This window comes from Oryx dammah, unplaced genomic scaffold (assembly GCF_014754425.2).
Source record: "Oryx dammah isolate SB20612 unplaced genomic scaffold, SCBI_Odam_1.1 HiC_scaffold_23, whole genome shotgun sequence".
Lineage (NCBI taxonomy): Eukaryota > Metazoa > Chordata > Mammalia > Artiodactyla > Bovidae > Oryx > Oryx dammah.
This window is the reverse complement of record NW_024070207.1, coordinates 118,703,711-118,719,687: the sequence shown is the minus strand read 5'-3', so window position 1 is coordinate 118,719,687 and position 15,977 is coordinate 118,703,711. Positions and strand designations below refer to the sequence as shown.

General features: G+C 40.3%; 1 protein-coding gene across 4 annotated transcripts in view; it reads left to right on the top strand.

Annotated features, from left to right (window-relative positions):
• Window positions 1-15,977, top strand: part of BMX (BMX non-receptor tyrosine kinase) — a 46,171-nt gene that overhangs the window by 26,234 nt on the left and 3,960 nt on the right. For all 4 annotated transcript variants that reach the window (XM_040266578.1, XM_040266580.1, XM_040266577.1 and 1 more), the window contains exons 11-17: window positions 1,435-1,514; window positions 4,322-4,449; window positions 7,906-7,980; window positions 8,813-8,984; window positions 10,332-10,548; window positions 11,494-11,558; window positions 13,186-13,304. In XM_040266578.1, coding sequence (XP_040122512.1) covers window positions 1,435-1,514; window positions 4,322-4,449; window positions 7,906-7,980; window positions 8,813-8,984; window positions 10,332-10,548; window positions 11,494-11,558; window positions 13,186-13,304 — 856 coding nt within the window. The remainder of the gene's footprint in view (window positions 1-1,434; window positions 1,515-4,321; window positions 4,450-7,905; window positions 7,981-8,812; window positions 8,985-10,331; window positions 10,549-11,493; window positions 11,559-13,185; window positions 13,305-15,977) is intronic.

The following is a 15,977-nucleotide window of genomic DNA, read 5'->3' as shown; positions in this document are numbered from 1 at the left end:
TTTCTGTTGTTGGGCTCAGAGGGTAACGCACTGCTCACAGAAGCCCTATTGGTAATTATACAGTCCAGACATCATAGTGCTAATTGTTTGGCTTATGGGTTACCAGGCCCTTCACATCTAGCCTCCCTCTATTCCCTTTGCTCTATAATAAACCATTCAAACATTTAGTAGCTGGAAATAAGATGTATGATTCCTCACCATTCTGTGAGGCAGCTGGGCCAGCAGTTTTTCTGCAGGTTTTGCTTAGCTTCACTCATGTGGCTGCCTTTAGCTGGTGGACTGACTGACAGTGGGGTTAGCTGGGGTGGTCAACCAGGGTGAGTGCCGTGTTCCATCTCCATGTGGCTAACTTGGGCTTCCTCACAGCATGGTGATCTCAAGGCAGTGGTTGACGAGGCCAAGCCTCACAGTTCAGGGCAAGTGATTATGGAGTCTCAGCTTTTCTCATGTTTGCTAATGTCCCACTGGCCAAAGCAAATCACATGGCCCAGCCCAGACTCAATGTGGGAGGGGACTGCCCAGAGCAGGAGTATACAAAGAGAAGACTTACTGGGGGCCATCTCTACCTCACACTTCAATTCTGTCACAAAAACCATGAGCACCTAAACCAGAGTACAGCAGATATAATGGGGAGTAAATCGATCGGATTTTGTTACTAGTTGGTAATGGACTTACCAGTGGCAAACTCTTTTGACCTACAGAAATGACACTTTGCTATAGTTCAACCTAACACAGCACACCAATTATTTCTTTGAGGGGTAATAACGAGAAGGTGGTGACCATTATCTAACTCAGTATTTTTTCACATTCACGGTTTTAAAATCCACTTTGTCTCAATCTAAACTTGCTTAGAATCAGCACATTAAGCAAGGCAGGTTGAGCAGAAATTTAACAAATGATTTGTTCTGCATCTTTGGTTTTCTAAAACGTTCCAGGGGCAAGATATGGGGATAGAAGTGTTAGTCACTCAGTCATGTCTGACTCTTTGCGACCCCATGGTCTATCCGTGGAATTCCAGACAAGAATAGTGGAGTGGGTTGCCATTTCCTTCTCCAGGGGATCTTTCCAACCCCGGGATCAAACTCAGGTCTCCTGCATTGCAAGCAGATTCTTTACCATCTGGATAGCCAGCTTTAAATTTTATTTCTGAAAGATTAAAATGTTAGGCTTGCACAAACACCAAACAGGGAAAACTATCACAGGTTAAAAATTAACTGGAGAGGAAGAGTTGAGGCACATAGGGTAAACCTATAAAGACAATGAATGAGGGAAAGAGGGAAGCTAAACTGGGAGTTCTTTCTGCGCCAACTAGTGGGCAATCTGTGCTGTTAATGACATTTAAAAGATCTATTTTCCTACCACCTACCAGCACAAGTCATTTTCAAGAATAATGAAAATGTTTTCTGTCCCTTCCATATCTGCCTTTCTCTTTAGGGGAAAGAAGGAGCATTTATGGTTAGAAACTCCAGCCAGGCGGGAATGTACACAGTGTCCTTGTTTAGTAAGGCTATGAAGTAAGTACGATGTGGATTTCTTTTTTTATCTTCTTGTGTATGTTCTTTGAATATCCTGGTCATTCGGTCACATTTTGCGATAAGACCCCATCTTTCAACTCTGGAATTTGGAATCAAAGTATTTCTGTTGAATGTGACCATTTGTAGTTGCCTTCCCCCACCCCCACTACTTTCAAGAGGCTGTTTTCTAGGTGATTCGCTCCTACCCATTGCAGGCAGCAGAGTATTGCCCAGTATATGGACTGCCTCAGGAAACGCTTGTTAAAGGAATCCTGTATTACTCCCCCTTGATTCATCCTGAGCCTAGCAAGAGAGAAAAATAGCAATGGCACCTCTCCACTCTTGGTTCTAGCCACCAGCTGAACTGAGAAACCTACCCCAACGTCTGGTTTTCAGTAAGTCTTCCCAGTGGGAGCAGGAGGTTGATTCCGTGTAGCAGTGTTTTCGCCGATGGCTTCTCTCTAGGATGCTGTCCTATTGGTTGGGTTGAGTTCCGGTGTGAAGCTGCACCTCTGAGTCCAAATCCTGACTCTGCCATTCCAAAACATCATGACATTAAGCAAGTTACTTAATTTCTGTGCCTCAACTTCCTCATTTGAAAAGTGGACATAATAACAATTATTATGTTCTATGGGTGAAATGGGTTAATTGACATACTGGAGCAGAACAGTGCCTGGCACATAGTAATAAGTGTTCACTATTATTGTTGTTGGAGAAGGAAATGGCAACCCACTCCAGTATTCTTGCCTGGAGAATCCCATGGACAGAGGAGCTTGGAGGGCTGTTGTTTGGAAAAAGTAATATGAGCTGCCTCACTACTTCCATCCCAACACTTAGGTGTATATAAGGCCCCCAAAGTCATCTCAAGGAAGCTGTCATCAGCAACATCAGGATCCCCCTCCAGAGTATTATAAGCCACTTTCCCATTGGTTGTTAGCCTTTTTGTTCCTTCTAAACATCCTGTGACGCAAACGGGAAAGCTGTTTTTACTTGCACCATTTTACATGAGAGGATTGTGGTTCAAACAGAGCTGACAAAGACCCACCCTCAAAACTAATAAATGACCCACTTGAAGCCAGACCTTCAACAGCTGAGTGCATGTTCATGTTCTCTCAACCATATCCCTGTGTCTTCGCTGAAATCTGGTCAGACCGTGATTAGAACCATTTGAAAAAAAAAAAGTCTACGTATGCGACCCTCTCTTAACAGTTGGATTGAATGACCTTGAATGAATGAAGGGCCTTGGTGGTTTCTCGATATGCCCTGTCTCGTGTTGCATATATGTATTTTAAAAATAATTAATGTAAAAGTTATTTTACTTCAGGAATGTTTTCACAGAGTGCCTACTTCCAATTTCAGATAACAGCACGCACCATAAACATCCGCATGACATCTTTCAATGCTAGAAGCCACATTCCCGGTGCATCTCATGCACAAGGTTGCAAATGTGGGTGGTGACTAAAGCCAGCCCAGTAAGAAGGCAGAGAAGGCTTGGATCACTGAATATCAAAATCTCTGTGGCCCTCAGGTCCTCCAGTTTCAGCCAAATCTGATGTCAGAAGTCCTCTTAGTTAAGCTTCTTGACACCAGATTCATTTTTGAAGGTGGCCAGGGAGAAAAAAATCAGCAAACAGATGAGGAATCAAATGAAAAGAATCCCAGTGAATGACTACAGAAGGCTTCTTTTACAAAACACCATCAGTGGGCTGAATTTTATTCTAAGACCAAGAGCCGATGAGCCATTTGCAACAAGAAAGCATCCTTTCTCTTTTTATAATTACAATTTTAGTAACGGTGGTATTATAGCAATAAGAATATATTAATAGTTTCTTATGTGCCAAGTATAGTGCAAACTGATATGGTCATAATCTCATCTGAACTTTGTAATAACTGGATGAGGTAACTAGCCAGCAACAGAACTCTACTCAAAACCCAGTTCTAGACTGCTGTGTGTGTGTGTGTGCGTGTGTGTGCACGCACACGCTTAGTCAGTCATGTCCGACTGTTTGCAACGCCACGGACTGTAGCCTGCCAGACTCCTTTGTTCATGGGATTCTCCCGAATACTGAAGTGGTAGCCCTCCCTTTCTCCAGGGGATATTCCCAACCCAGGGATTGAACCCTTGTCTCCGGCATCTCCTGCATTGCAGGTGGATTCTTTACTGTCTGAGCCACCAGGGAAGCCTGGACTGCCATGCCATACTCTAAAATCTAAGATAGGCACATCATTGCTGGTTAGCCTAAATCAACATGCATCAATTCACCACTATTTTCTACAAGTAGAGCAAAAGAAAAAGAATGTTTTATGTGGAAAAGGTACAAGTTCACAAGAGGAATTAAAGGCTGTTCCCACCCACTCCATCCTGTACGCTCCACTCCCAAAAGAGCCTCCACCCACAGCCTAATGACCATTTCTTCCCACATTTTAATCTCCATTATTATCCTAAAAGAGAGTTGATATTTCAGGATAATGATCCTAAAAACTGCAGGATTCTCAATCATCAAAGGAAGATGGCTGCTTCATACTTACTAAGGGAAGAACCGTACAGAAAGGAGGAGTTTTATGATAGGTGAATTCTGTATGAGCACAAAGGATCTGCTGAGTTTAGAGAGGAGCTCTCTTACATAATTATGGCTTGTCATGTATACCTCCAGAAAAAACACCAGATGTCGAGACTGAGAAACCGTCTCTGACTTCCCTCTCCAAAATTTGCAAAGACAAAGATTTAAAGACAATGATTTAATCATTATTTAATCAAGCTTCAGTTGTTGATTTAAAACATTCTAACATTCTTTCTTCCTTACCAGTGATAAAAAAGGAACTGTCAAACATTACCATGTGCATACAAATGCTGAGAACAAATTGTACCTGGCAGAGAACTACTGTTTTGATTCCATTCCAAAGCTTATTCACTATCATCAACACAATTCAGCAGGTAACTTGGTTCAGTTTTTCTCTTATGTTGATGAATATAAATTTTCTTGGATATTACCGACCCTCCAAATTCTCTTTTTTAAAATTGTAAAATAAAAAAAAATAATAAATAAATAAATAAGAAAAAAATAAAATAAAATTGAAGAATAGTTGATTTACAGTGTTTCAGGTGTACAGCAAAGTGATTCAGTTATATATATATATATATATATATATATATATATTTTCTTTTTCAGATTCTTCCCAGTTTAGGTTATTATAAGATACTGAATATAGTTCTCTGTGCTATCCAGTAGGACCTTGTTTGTTGTACATGTAGTAGTGTGTATCTTGGAGAAGGCAATGGCACCCCACTCCAGTACTCTTGCCTGGAAAATCCCATGGATGGAGGAGCCTGGTGGGCTGCAGTCGATGGGGTCCCTAAGAGGCAGACATGACTGAGTGACTTCACTTTCACTTATCTCTTTCATGCATTGGAGAAGGAAATGGCAACCCACTCCAGTGTTCTTGCCTGGAGAATCCCAGGGATGGTGGAGCCTAATGGGCTGCTGTCTATGGGGTCGTACAGAGTTGGACATGACTGAAGCGACTTAGCAGCAGCAGCAGCAGTGTGTATCTGCTAAATTCAAACTCCTAATTTATCCCTCCCCCTCCCCCAATACTCTCAATCATATAAGGAACCATAAAAGTAAGGAAAAAATGCTCACAAGCCCTCTGCATGCTGTGTGGGGTTTTGTGTGTATGTGTGTATATATTTGCACACACACAATTTTATTTCTTCCTTTATTTCGGTCTCTGCTGGGTCTTTGTCGCTGCGCTGGCTTTCTCTAGGTGCAGTGCGTGGGCTTCTCACTGCAGTGGCCTCTCTTGTGGAGCATGGGCTCTAGGGTGTACAGGCTTCAGTAGCCGTGGCACTTGGGCTCAGCAGTTGTGGCTCCTGGGCTCTAGAGCACAGGCTCAGTAATTGTGGGGCACAGGCTTAGTTGCTCTGCGACATGTGGGATCCTCCTGGATCAGGGATTGAACTCGTGTCTCCAGCGTTGACAGGTGGATTCTTTACCACTGAGCCACCAGGGAAGCCCTGCTGTGTGGTTTTTAACCCACATTTCCTGGAATATAACATTATACACTCTACAATGCCAGAAAAAAACGAAGCTCAGTGAGTTCGGTGACTTAGAAGTAGAGATTCCCTTTTAAAATATTTGCAGGTTTTTTTTTTCTGCCTATAGAAGATGATTGCAAACTTCAAATAATATAGAAGTGTGCATCACTGGAGACATAACCTCCATGAACAAGTCAGTGTCTATTCTGAAAGAATTTTTTTTCTACGCTGATACTAACATCCATTATATATGTATATATATTATATATGTGTGTATGTATACACATTATATGTTTACAGACATCTACACATACTGCTGCTGCTGCTAAGTCACTTCAGTCGTGTCCGACTCTGTGTGACCCCATAGACGGCAGCCCACCAGGCTCCCCCGTCCCTGGGATTCTCCAGGCAAGAACACTGGAGTGGGTTGCCATTTCCTTCTCCAATGCAGGAAAGTGAAAAGTGAAAGTGAAGTCGCTCAGTCGTGTCCGACTCTTAGCGACCCCATGGACTGCAGCCCACCAGGCTCCTCTGTCCATGGGATTCTCCAGGCAAGAACACTGGAGTGGGGTGCCATTTCCTTCTCCAATTCTACACATACTACTTTTTAGCTTACTTTCTTTACTCAGCATCTTAGAGGTCTTTCCATGCACATGTATACAGTTGAGCCTGTTCTGTTAAAAGAGAATTCTAGTGTAGAATTACTCCATAATTTTTCACCTAATCCTGTACTGATAAGCAGTTGGAGTATATACAATATTTTCCCATAATACTGGCTGTTTCAGTAAATATAGCTTTGTGCACCTGTATGGGTGTTTCTGTAGCCAAACACCCTAAAAGAATTTGAGATAATGGTTAAGAACATTTTAAATTGAGGCACTGTCGAATGCTTTTCAGAAATGTACACTCCCTCCAAGAGCAACACTTCATTCTCACTGACCCTGGGTACTATCACTCTTTTTAATTTTGCCTGAGTGTCTGCTGAAATATATATATAGAAATTGCCAAATGATCCAGGAATTCCATTCCTGGGTATATATCCAAAGAAAATAAAAACATTCACTTGAAAAGATATATGAACCCCATGTTCATAGACACAGTATGTACAATAGCCGAGATATGGAAGCAACCTAAGTATCCATCCACAGATGAACAGATAAAGAAGATGTGGTGAAAGTGAAGTCGCTCAGTCATGTCCAACTCTTTGCGACCGCATGGACTGTAGCCTTCCAGGCTCCTCTGTCCATGGGATTTTCCAGGCAACAGTCCTGGAGTGGATTGCCATTTCCTTCTCTGAAAGAAGATGTGGTACATATATACAATGGAATATTACTCAGTCATAAAGAGAATGAAATTCTATCATTTGCAACAAGTCGGGGGACTAGAAGGTTTATGTTCAATGAAATGTCATACAAAGAAAGACAAACACTTTGTTATCACATATGTGGAATCTAAAAAATAAAACAAATGTATGAATATAACTAACCATACTCACAGATATAGAGAACAAACTAGTGGTTACTGGGGGAGAGATGGGGAAAGGGCAAGACAGGGGTAGGGGATTAAATGATACAAACCACTATGTATAAAATAAACAAGTTATAAGGATATATTATACAGCACAGGGAAATATAGCCATTATTTTCTAATACCTTTAAATGGAGTATAATCTATAAAAATATTGAATCACTATGTTGTACACCCCAAACTAATATAGTATTGTAAATCCACTGTGCTGCTGCTGCTGCTGCTAAGTCACTTCAGTCGTGGCCGACTCTGTGCGACCCCATAGATGGCAGCCCACCAGGCTCCCCCGTCCCTGGGATTCTCCAGGCAAGAACACTGGAGTGGGTTGCCATTTCCTTCTCCAATGCATGAAAGTGAAAAGGGAAAGTGAAGTCGCTCAGTCGTGTCCGACTCTTAGCGACCCCATGGACCACAGCCGCTCCTCCGTCCATGGGATTTGCCAGGCAAGAGTACTGAAGTGGGGTGCCATTGCCTTCTCCGGATGGCTAGCTAATAACACAATAATCAAAAAGGAAAAAAGTTAGCAAAAATGGGAAAAATTTTAAAATAGATTCCATCAAGAAACTAATTTTGATGAGATTTTTAAAGATCACATAAAGTAGTTTTACACTTTTAATTTTTGCTTTATATAGAACTAATTAGTCAAGTCCAGCAAATTAATTTTACAGGACGAATATGGTCAGAATAGATTCTGCAGGAGAACATCCTGAACTCTGTGCTTTTTTAGCTCCTCTAGAGACAGCAGAAGCAGAGATGTAAACCAATGTAATGTAATGTGATGTGATACAATGTGATCATGTGATGATAATGTTGCTGATTTCACTGCAGGCATGATCACACGACTCCGCCACCCTGTGTCGACCAAGGCCAATAAGGTTCCCATCTCTGTGTCCTTGGGAAGCGGTAAGGACATGCCCTTGTGCTCCTAAACTCCTATCTTTTTTGGTTTTAAAAAATATATATGTATGTATACATACACTGGCATACATTTTTATATATTATATATCTGGTGGCTCAGCAGTAAAGAATCCTTAGTGTGCTTAGTACCCTTAGCTTGGTAAAATAACATTTTCTTATAAAGCAAATAAAACTCTGATCTGGGAGAGTGTCATTATCGTAAGTACACAAGGTTGCAAACTAGCCCCATGATCAGGCTCAGACTCCCAGAATAAGAAAGGACAGGCAGTAGATCCATCTTTCTGGTATGCTAGGGAGATTACAAAATTAGGTTGGGAGGATAGAAACGATTTTAGTTTGTTCAAGAAAATTAAGGAATATATTAGAGCTGAGGCCCTCCCTAGCACTATCTGAACAGGGATCTGCTTCCTGTCTTCCTTTTTTTTCCCCAGTAAATTTACAATAACGACACCCTCCCAGATCAGAGTTTAACTTGTTTTATAAGAAAATGTAATGTTATTTCACCAAGCTAAGAGCATTAAACACATCAAGTCTTTCCAACATACCTCTGGTTGGTAAAGGTTTTTTAACTCTAATCTTTCTTGTCACTAATTGAAGCTACTTCAGGAACAATACTGTTCTGGTGGCATTGTCACGTGGTTTAACAGGTCATAAGATCACAGAACTAACAGTTTTAAGTGACCAACTTTTTAAAAAAGGCTTGCTGTTCTTCATGTCATCAATATTAAAGTCTCACTGGAGAGGAAGTCACTTGAAAAGCTGTTAGCCTCAAACCCTTCTATTCTTATCCTAAAGAGTGCCTGTCTTGCTTTATTAGGAATCTGGGAACTGAAACGTGAAGAGATTACCCTGTTGAAGGAGCTGGGAAGTGGCCAGTTTGGAGTGGTCCATCTGGGCAAGTGGAAGGGGCAGTATGATGTTGCCATTAAGATGATCAAGGAGGGCTCCATGTCAGAAGATGAATTCTTCCAGGAGGCCCAGACCATGACGTAAGTTTCTTCTGAGGAATTGTTGTTTAGCCCTCATCATGCGAGGACATTCATGCTAACAGGACTGTCCCTAACATCTGTAAGGCCTGAATCAAGAGTCCACATATCATGAATATATAATGGAATATTAGCCATAAAAATGAAAAATGTCATTTGCAGCAATATGGATAGACCTAGATATTAGCATATTAAGTGAAGACACAAAAAGACAAATATCATATATCACTTATATGCGGAATCTAAAATGTGACTCAAATGAACTTATCTGTGAAAAAGAAACAGACTCACAGACATACAGAACAGACTTGTGACTGCCGGGGGAGGGGAAGTGGGAGGGATGGAGTGGGAGTTTGGGGTGCAAAATGCAAATGCAGATGCAAATTATCACATACAGAATGGATAAGCAACAAGGTCCTACTGTATAGCACAGGGAGCTATATTCTATATCCTGTAATAAACCATAATGGAAAAGAAAAACAGAATCATCCTGTTAATTGACAAAAGTAGGTCAGTTACATAAGGACTAATTGATGAACATCGTAATAGCTGTGGGGACCTACTAGAAATGCTATGTCTTGTGGTTCTGGTCGTTGTTTAGCTGCTAAGTCATGTTCGACTCTTTTGTGACTCCATGGACTGTAGCCCACCAGGCTCCTCTGTCCATGGGATTCTCCAGGCAAGAAAACTGGAGTGGGTTGCCATGCCCTCCTCCAGGGGATCTTCCTGACCCAGGGATGGAACCCATGTTTCCTGCTTGGCAGGCGGATCTCTTTACCACTGAGTCACCTGGGAAGCCCATGTCATGTAGTTACTATTTTCTAAATCTATTAACAAAAAATGACATAATAACTCAAAATGAAGCTTTTTTAAAAGAAAGGAAAATCACAACTAATCTCACTTCTCTAATATGACAACCATTTTCCTTTTACCTTCATATTCTATTTTTTTTAATGAAATGTTTAGACATCAGTTAGATGCTTTAAAATGGAAGTGACTGCTCTTAGGATATAGCTTCCTCCAAATCAGTCATAGAAGTTCTCAAGATGCTACAAGACTAAGCAGGATTTCTGAGGTAATAGACAGACCACTGCTTCCCTGATTCTCTGCAGGAAAGCTGAACAAGATGGATGGATGCTGAGGCTGTCAGCATCCAATAGGAAGCAGCATTTTTCTGCCTCCAAAGGCTAATGCTCCCAGAATCAGATCCTAAACTTACCCCTCTCTTCTGTTCCAGTATAAGGGCAGAAATTAAAACAAACAAAAATCTGACAGTGATTCTTTTTCAGGACATCTGGAAAATGGAGTATGGAAATTCAGTATTGAACTTTGAATATCTGTTGCTTCCAGGAAACTTAACCATCCCAAGCTGGTGAAATTCTATGGAGTGTGTTCAAAGAGATACCCTATATACATAGTGACTGAATATATAACCAATGGCTGCTTGCTGAGTTACCTGAAGAGTCATGGAAAAAGACTTGAACCCTCCCAGCTCTTAGAAATGTGCTATGATGTTTGTGAAGGCATGGCCTTCTTGGAGAGCCACCAATTCATACATCGGGACTTGGTAAGGAAAGAAAGCCATCTCCAGCTCCCGTCTCCAGCAACGGGGCCATTGGGAGGGATGGCAAAGAGAGCATCTTCAGTTACACTGCATTGGCCAAAAAGTTCATTTGGGTTTTTCCATAAGATGTTACAAAAAAACCCCAAATGAACTTTTTGATCAACCAATATTTTGCTCATTTGCTTAAGCACATGACACTTTTGTGATAAAAACCACAATTCAAAATAAAACACTTCAAGTATAAAAAGAATTTCTAAAGAAGCCATCAAGGTCTATGTAGTTAGGTCGTGGTATAATGGAAAACAGATGCAAAGGAAAGACTTTGGTCAATTTAGTGTTTCCCAGAACCATTTAACCCAAGCTAACCTTTACTCCAGGAAGGATTTAGTGCTAAAGCAATCATTTAATACAATACCTGAAAATACAAGAAGTGAAACGCGTGCATCTTTGAGTCAGGGTGGATGTGGAGAGTATTCTGCTTGATTTGCACTGGTATTGATTGATCTTTAGAGATTTTCTGGTGCTAAACAGCAAACGTGCCACGCATGCTAGGCCAGCGCATTCAGGATTCTCAGTGCCGCATTTACACCTTCAAAGCGCCTGTTAACACACAGGGTCCTAGCAATGGAGAGGGAACCCCTAGAGGTGATTTTTCCCTTCTTGTTGATGAGCTCAGGTTCTGTGTTTCTTGTCTAATACCTCTCATACTGTTTGACAAGGATGGATGCTTGAGGGAAGATACTTCTGTGAGCACATTGTCATTTTGAAAGATTGAAAATTGCAAAGGAAAAAAGACAACATCTATACTCTAGATATTTCCTTTTAAATACAGCATTTGGGGTTGTGATATCTTAGATTTTGCTGACAAATGTCCCAAAGAGAAGGAAAATGTGTGATTTTGATGACAGGGGATCCTTGGTCATTTCAAATTTTGTTTTCCCTCTAAAGGCTGCTCGGAACTGCTTGGTAGACAGTGATCTCTCTGTGAAGGTTTCTGACTTCGGGATGACGAGGTAAGCCAGTTCCAAAAGGGCAATCAATGAAAGAAGGATTTCCATTCACATCTAAACGGGGATACAAAACATGCTCTGGATTGGGGGCTTAGAAACCTGGATCTCCTCACTCACACTACCCCGAACACTCATTTTCTTCACTGATAAAAATAGGATTGTTCTTCAGAAATTATCCCAAGGCTCTCTTAATTCTTTCAAAACCTTGATAAATATTTTCTAAATGTAAATAAATCCACAAAAGATCTTAAATATTCATATATAACCTGTTACAGCCAGGAAAAAAACCAGAAAAGTTTAAAAAGCCTTGATTGGGGCGGAGGTGGGCTGGAGAGAGAATGTGTGCGTGTGTGTGTTTCTCCTTTAGCCGGTTCTGGTTTTTTCTTAATACTATATGTTCAAATGGGCACAGCATTAACACTAGGAAAATTTTTCCTGTCATTTATTAAATTTTCTGTAGCATCAGGTAAGGCAGTAGACTCAGATTCTCTTGGCATTCTAGCAACACTTTAGGATTTGAAAAATTAGTTTGATTGTGATAGCCGTTTAAGAAGAATCTTCCATTTCCTGAATTCTGAATCTCTTACTATTTAAGCCTCAGAGCCAATTTTCATGGTTTTATACAGGAAATGAAGACATATCTGGTAGCCTTTCCATTCAACAAACATTTATTGAGTGCCTAATGCCTAGGCCCTGTGGGAGATACTGATATAAATGGGTTAATCCCTGCCCTCAAAATGCCCACAGTTGAGTCTAGAGGGCAAGCAGATGTCCCTGTCATTGAGACAAAATACAGCCATAAAGTTGCGCCAATTCAACATAAACACATGTAATTCTGAGGAGGGATAATATAATTTCAAAAAGATCTGAAGAGTTGATCAAAGCCAGCCCTATATTTAGCAAACATGTCCCTAAAAACACTATAGGGAGACCTGTTTTTTTTTTTTAAGTTTTCTTCAAAATTCATTATGAAAAGCTGCTCCTCTTCTGGAACCCCTAAATATTATAAACAAAAGTGTACTGCATATCCTTGAACATATATTTTTATCATCTTGATATCTTCATAAGATATTGTTGTCCATCATTGCTTACAACAGCAGATTAGAAGCAACTTACACAGTTAAACAAATTACATTAATCCATAAGAGGGAAGACTATTCAGCCATTAAACATGATGCTGCACAAGAAAACGTAACCATGGGGAAAATGTTCTTGATATGTCATTAAAGGAAAAATAAAAGCAAACCTCAATACAACAGAAACCCAATTTTGTTCAAATTATATATAAAAAAAGATTGGAAAGTACAAGCAAAAATGTATCTTAAGTGGTAGCATGACTATCCTTGGGGTGGGATTCAGAGTGATTTCACTTTTATGTTTTTTAAAAAATATTTTATATTTACAAAATACTTTGCATTCATATTTTGGTGTTTTCAAAACTAGAGATCATTTTTTAAAAATGCTTACAAGTCATAAGCAGCCTCTAGCTAAGCTCAAAAACTGAAAGATTCAGAAAATCGAAGCCCGCAGCTGAGACTGGATGGCTGCAAGCCCTGCATCGGCCAGCAGAGGGCTTCCCACTTGATACAGCCAAGTGGTGTAAAGGCTGTGTTGATGTTTTCCCCTGCAGGTATGTTCTTGATGACCAGTATGTCAGTTCCGTAGGAACAAAGTTTCCAGTCAAGTGGTCAGCCCCAGAGGTGTTTCACTACTTCAAATACAGCAGCAAGTCAGACGTATGGGCGTTCGGTAAGAATGTGGCCACATGAGACCCCTTTCACAAGCTGGCTTCCACAACAGGAAACCACAGAGCAGCAACATCCATTTTCAGCAAACCCTCTGAGCACTTACAAAATTACCTGTATACCCAGAGATAAGCAAGGGATTGAAGACGATGATAGTGACCCTTTCTTGGGTTGGTGTTAGATGTCTGCCACTTACTGTATAATTGGTGTGTTGCTAACACCTCCTCATAAAAATCAAAAGGGCTAAAAGCTTTTTGCATTGAAGATTTTGTTTTCAAAAAGGAGTCACTGAAAACTAAAACCCAGTTTGCATGAGGTATAAAACGTTGAAGGGCTTAAAACGAAGTCATCAGCTTTGTGCATGAAAGTGGCATGATAACCATTATTCTGAGTTGACCAATTTGGGGGCGCATGCCTGGTGTAAACGCCAAACATGAGTTAGCACTTTCTTTGGCCCATCCCAATTTCAGCTAGTGTCTTTGTTAAAAGTCATCATTTAGATCAGGGGTCAGCAAACCATGACACAGAACCAATTCCAGTGGCCTGTTTCTACAGGCGAAGTTTTACTGGAGTGCTGCCATGTCCTCTGTACATACGGTTTATGTATCGTCTGTGGTTGATTTTGTGCTTGCAGCAGTAACTGCCACAGAGACTGCGTGACCCTCAAACCTAGCAAACTTACTATGTGGCCTTCCCTATTTTATTAAAAGATCTGCACTGAAATTAAATAAACATAATTACAAAATTGCTTCCCTGAAAAAAAAAAAAGAAAAAAAAATTGCTTCCCTGGTGGCTCAGTGGTAAAGAATCTGCCTGCCAAACAGGAGACACAGGTTTGATCCCTGGGTCAGGAAGAGCCCCTGGAGGAGGAAATGGCAACCCAATCCAATATTCTTTCCTGGGAAATCCCTTGGACAGAGGAGTCTAGCGGGCTACCGTCCATGGGGTCGCAAAGAGTTGGACATGACTTAGCGAATAAACAGCAGCAGCAATTAGAAAACAGAGATAATTCTTAAATTGTACTTCTGTAGATATTCTGGTATTTTTCCACATCAGTAGGAATGTCAGGCTTGTTTAAAATCACTGTCAGATGGGCCCAGGATAAGTATTACAAATTATCATAAGGTTATGGAATATGTTAAATACAACTGAGAACTATTTCATGCCTGTCTCAGTCCATAAGTATAATTTGACTTTCTACATGACAACTGAGACTGTCTGAACAAAGGAAAATTTAGTTAGCCATTTATTTTTCTATGTGATAATTATTTAAAATAATTCTTCCTTTTATAAAAGTGACATTGTTCATTTTAAAAAAAATTCCAAGAAATATACAGAAAAAGGAAAAACTATGAAGAGCATTTTAGTGAATACTTGATGTAATTTTGTGCTGATGAACTTGTCAAAATTAGTTTCAATTTCTTTGTACCAATTCATATGCCTTATAAAATTTATATAAAAAAAATAAGAATCCAGGCCTGCCCCACTCCAACTATCAGAAAATTGTTTTATTTAAAATATATCTTAGTCAAAGTCCCAGTGTACAAATAGATGAAATCAGAATGTCTCCAGTAGACCAAGAAGGAGTTTAGACCCCAGGCAGCCAAGCCACTACTCTGCCCCTTAAAGGTGGCCCCAGAGCCCTGAGTGAATACAGTACAAAGATATTTCCGGACTGTAAAGGGCAATTAATCAGGTTAGTTTGCATACCCATAACACTCTGCAAATACTTTGTTTTCAAGTTAATAAAAATTTCTTACTCAGAAAAAAATATCAGAATTTGTAATAGTCACAACTGCTTTTTGACCAAAAATTGTATTACCCAGGTCAATTGCTTATCTTTTATGTGCCAGAATTTGGCTGCAAATATTTTCTGGCTGTTTCCAAAAACTAAATTCATTCTTAAATAATCTGACCCTAGTAAAGATACTCCAAAGAAACCAGAACCTCTGAAAGCAATTATCAAAGAGAAGCCCCACAGACATTTTAAGCAATGATATTATTCATGAGATAAGTGGACCCGCTTCAAAGGAGAGAGTTGTGAAGGAGTCAACAAATTTTTGGATGGTTCTTTTAGAATGTTTAAAACACACACACACAGTCCCCACAAACTGTAATAATGCCTGACTATAAATATTTTACATAAAATCTGTAGCCCTAAAAGTCAAAGTTTTGAAGTTAGTACTTCAGTTATGGTTCTAGAACAATTTTCTCCCTTCTTACATATGTCTGGTTTTCTAAAGGTTTTGAGGTTGGTTGACTGCTGGAATTCTCTGGCATGGCTAGTATGACAGCACAATGGCCACCATTTAGAGAGCTTAAAATGTCCCCAGTGTCCTTTAAGTGCTCCAAGTGTTTCATCCTATTCAATCCTCATGACAACTTTGTGACATGCAAATATCCACATATTACAGACTGGGAAGCAGAACTGAGAAGGGCAAAGAAACTTGCCCACCTTGTAAGTGGCAAACCTGTGCCTCAAAAGCCATGTCTGACTGGCCCCAGACGCCACCCTCTTGCCCACCATGACCAGAGCTCAGTTCCTTAATCTGGAGTCTGCCATACTCTGGATACTTCCAGAAAACACTCTGTGAACTTCCAGAAAATGAGTCAGAAAATTCTGTGCATTCACTGTCTTGAGGGGAAGCCAATGGTTTTAAGCAGATTCTCAAAAGGA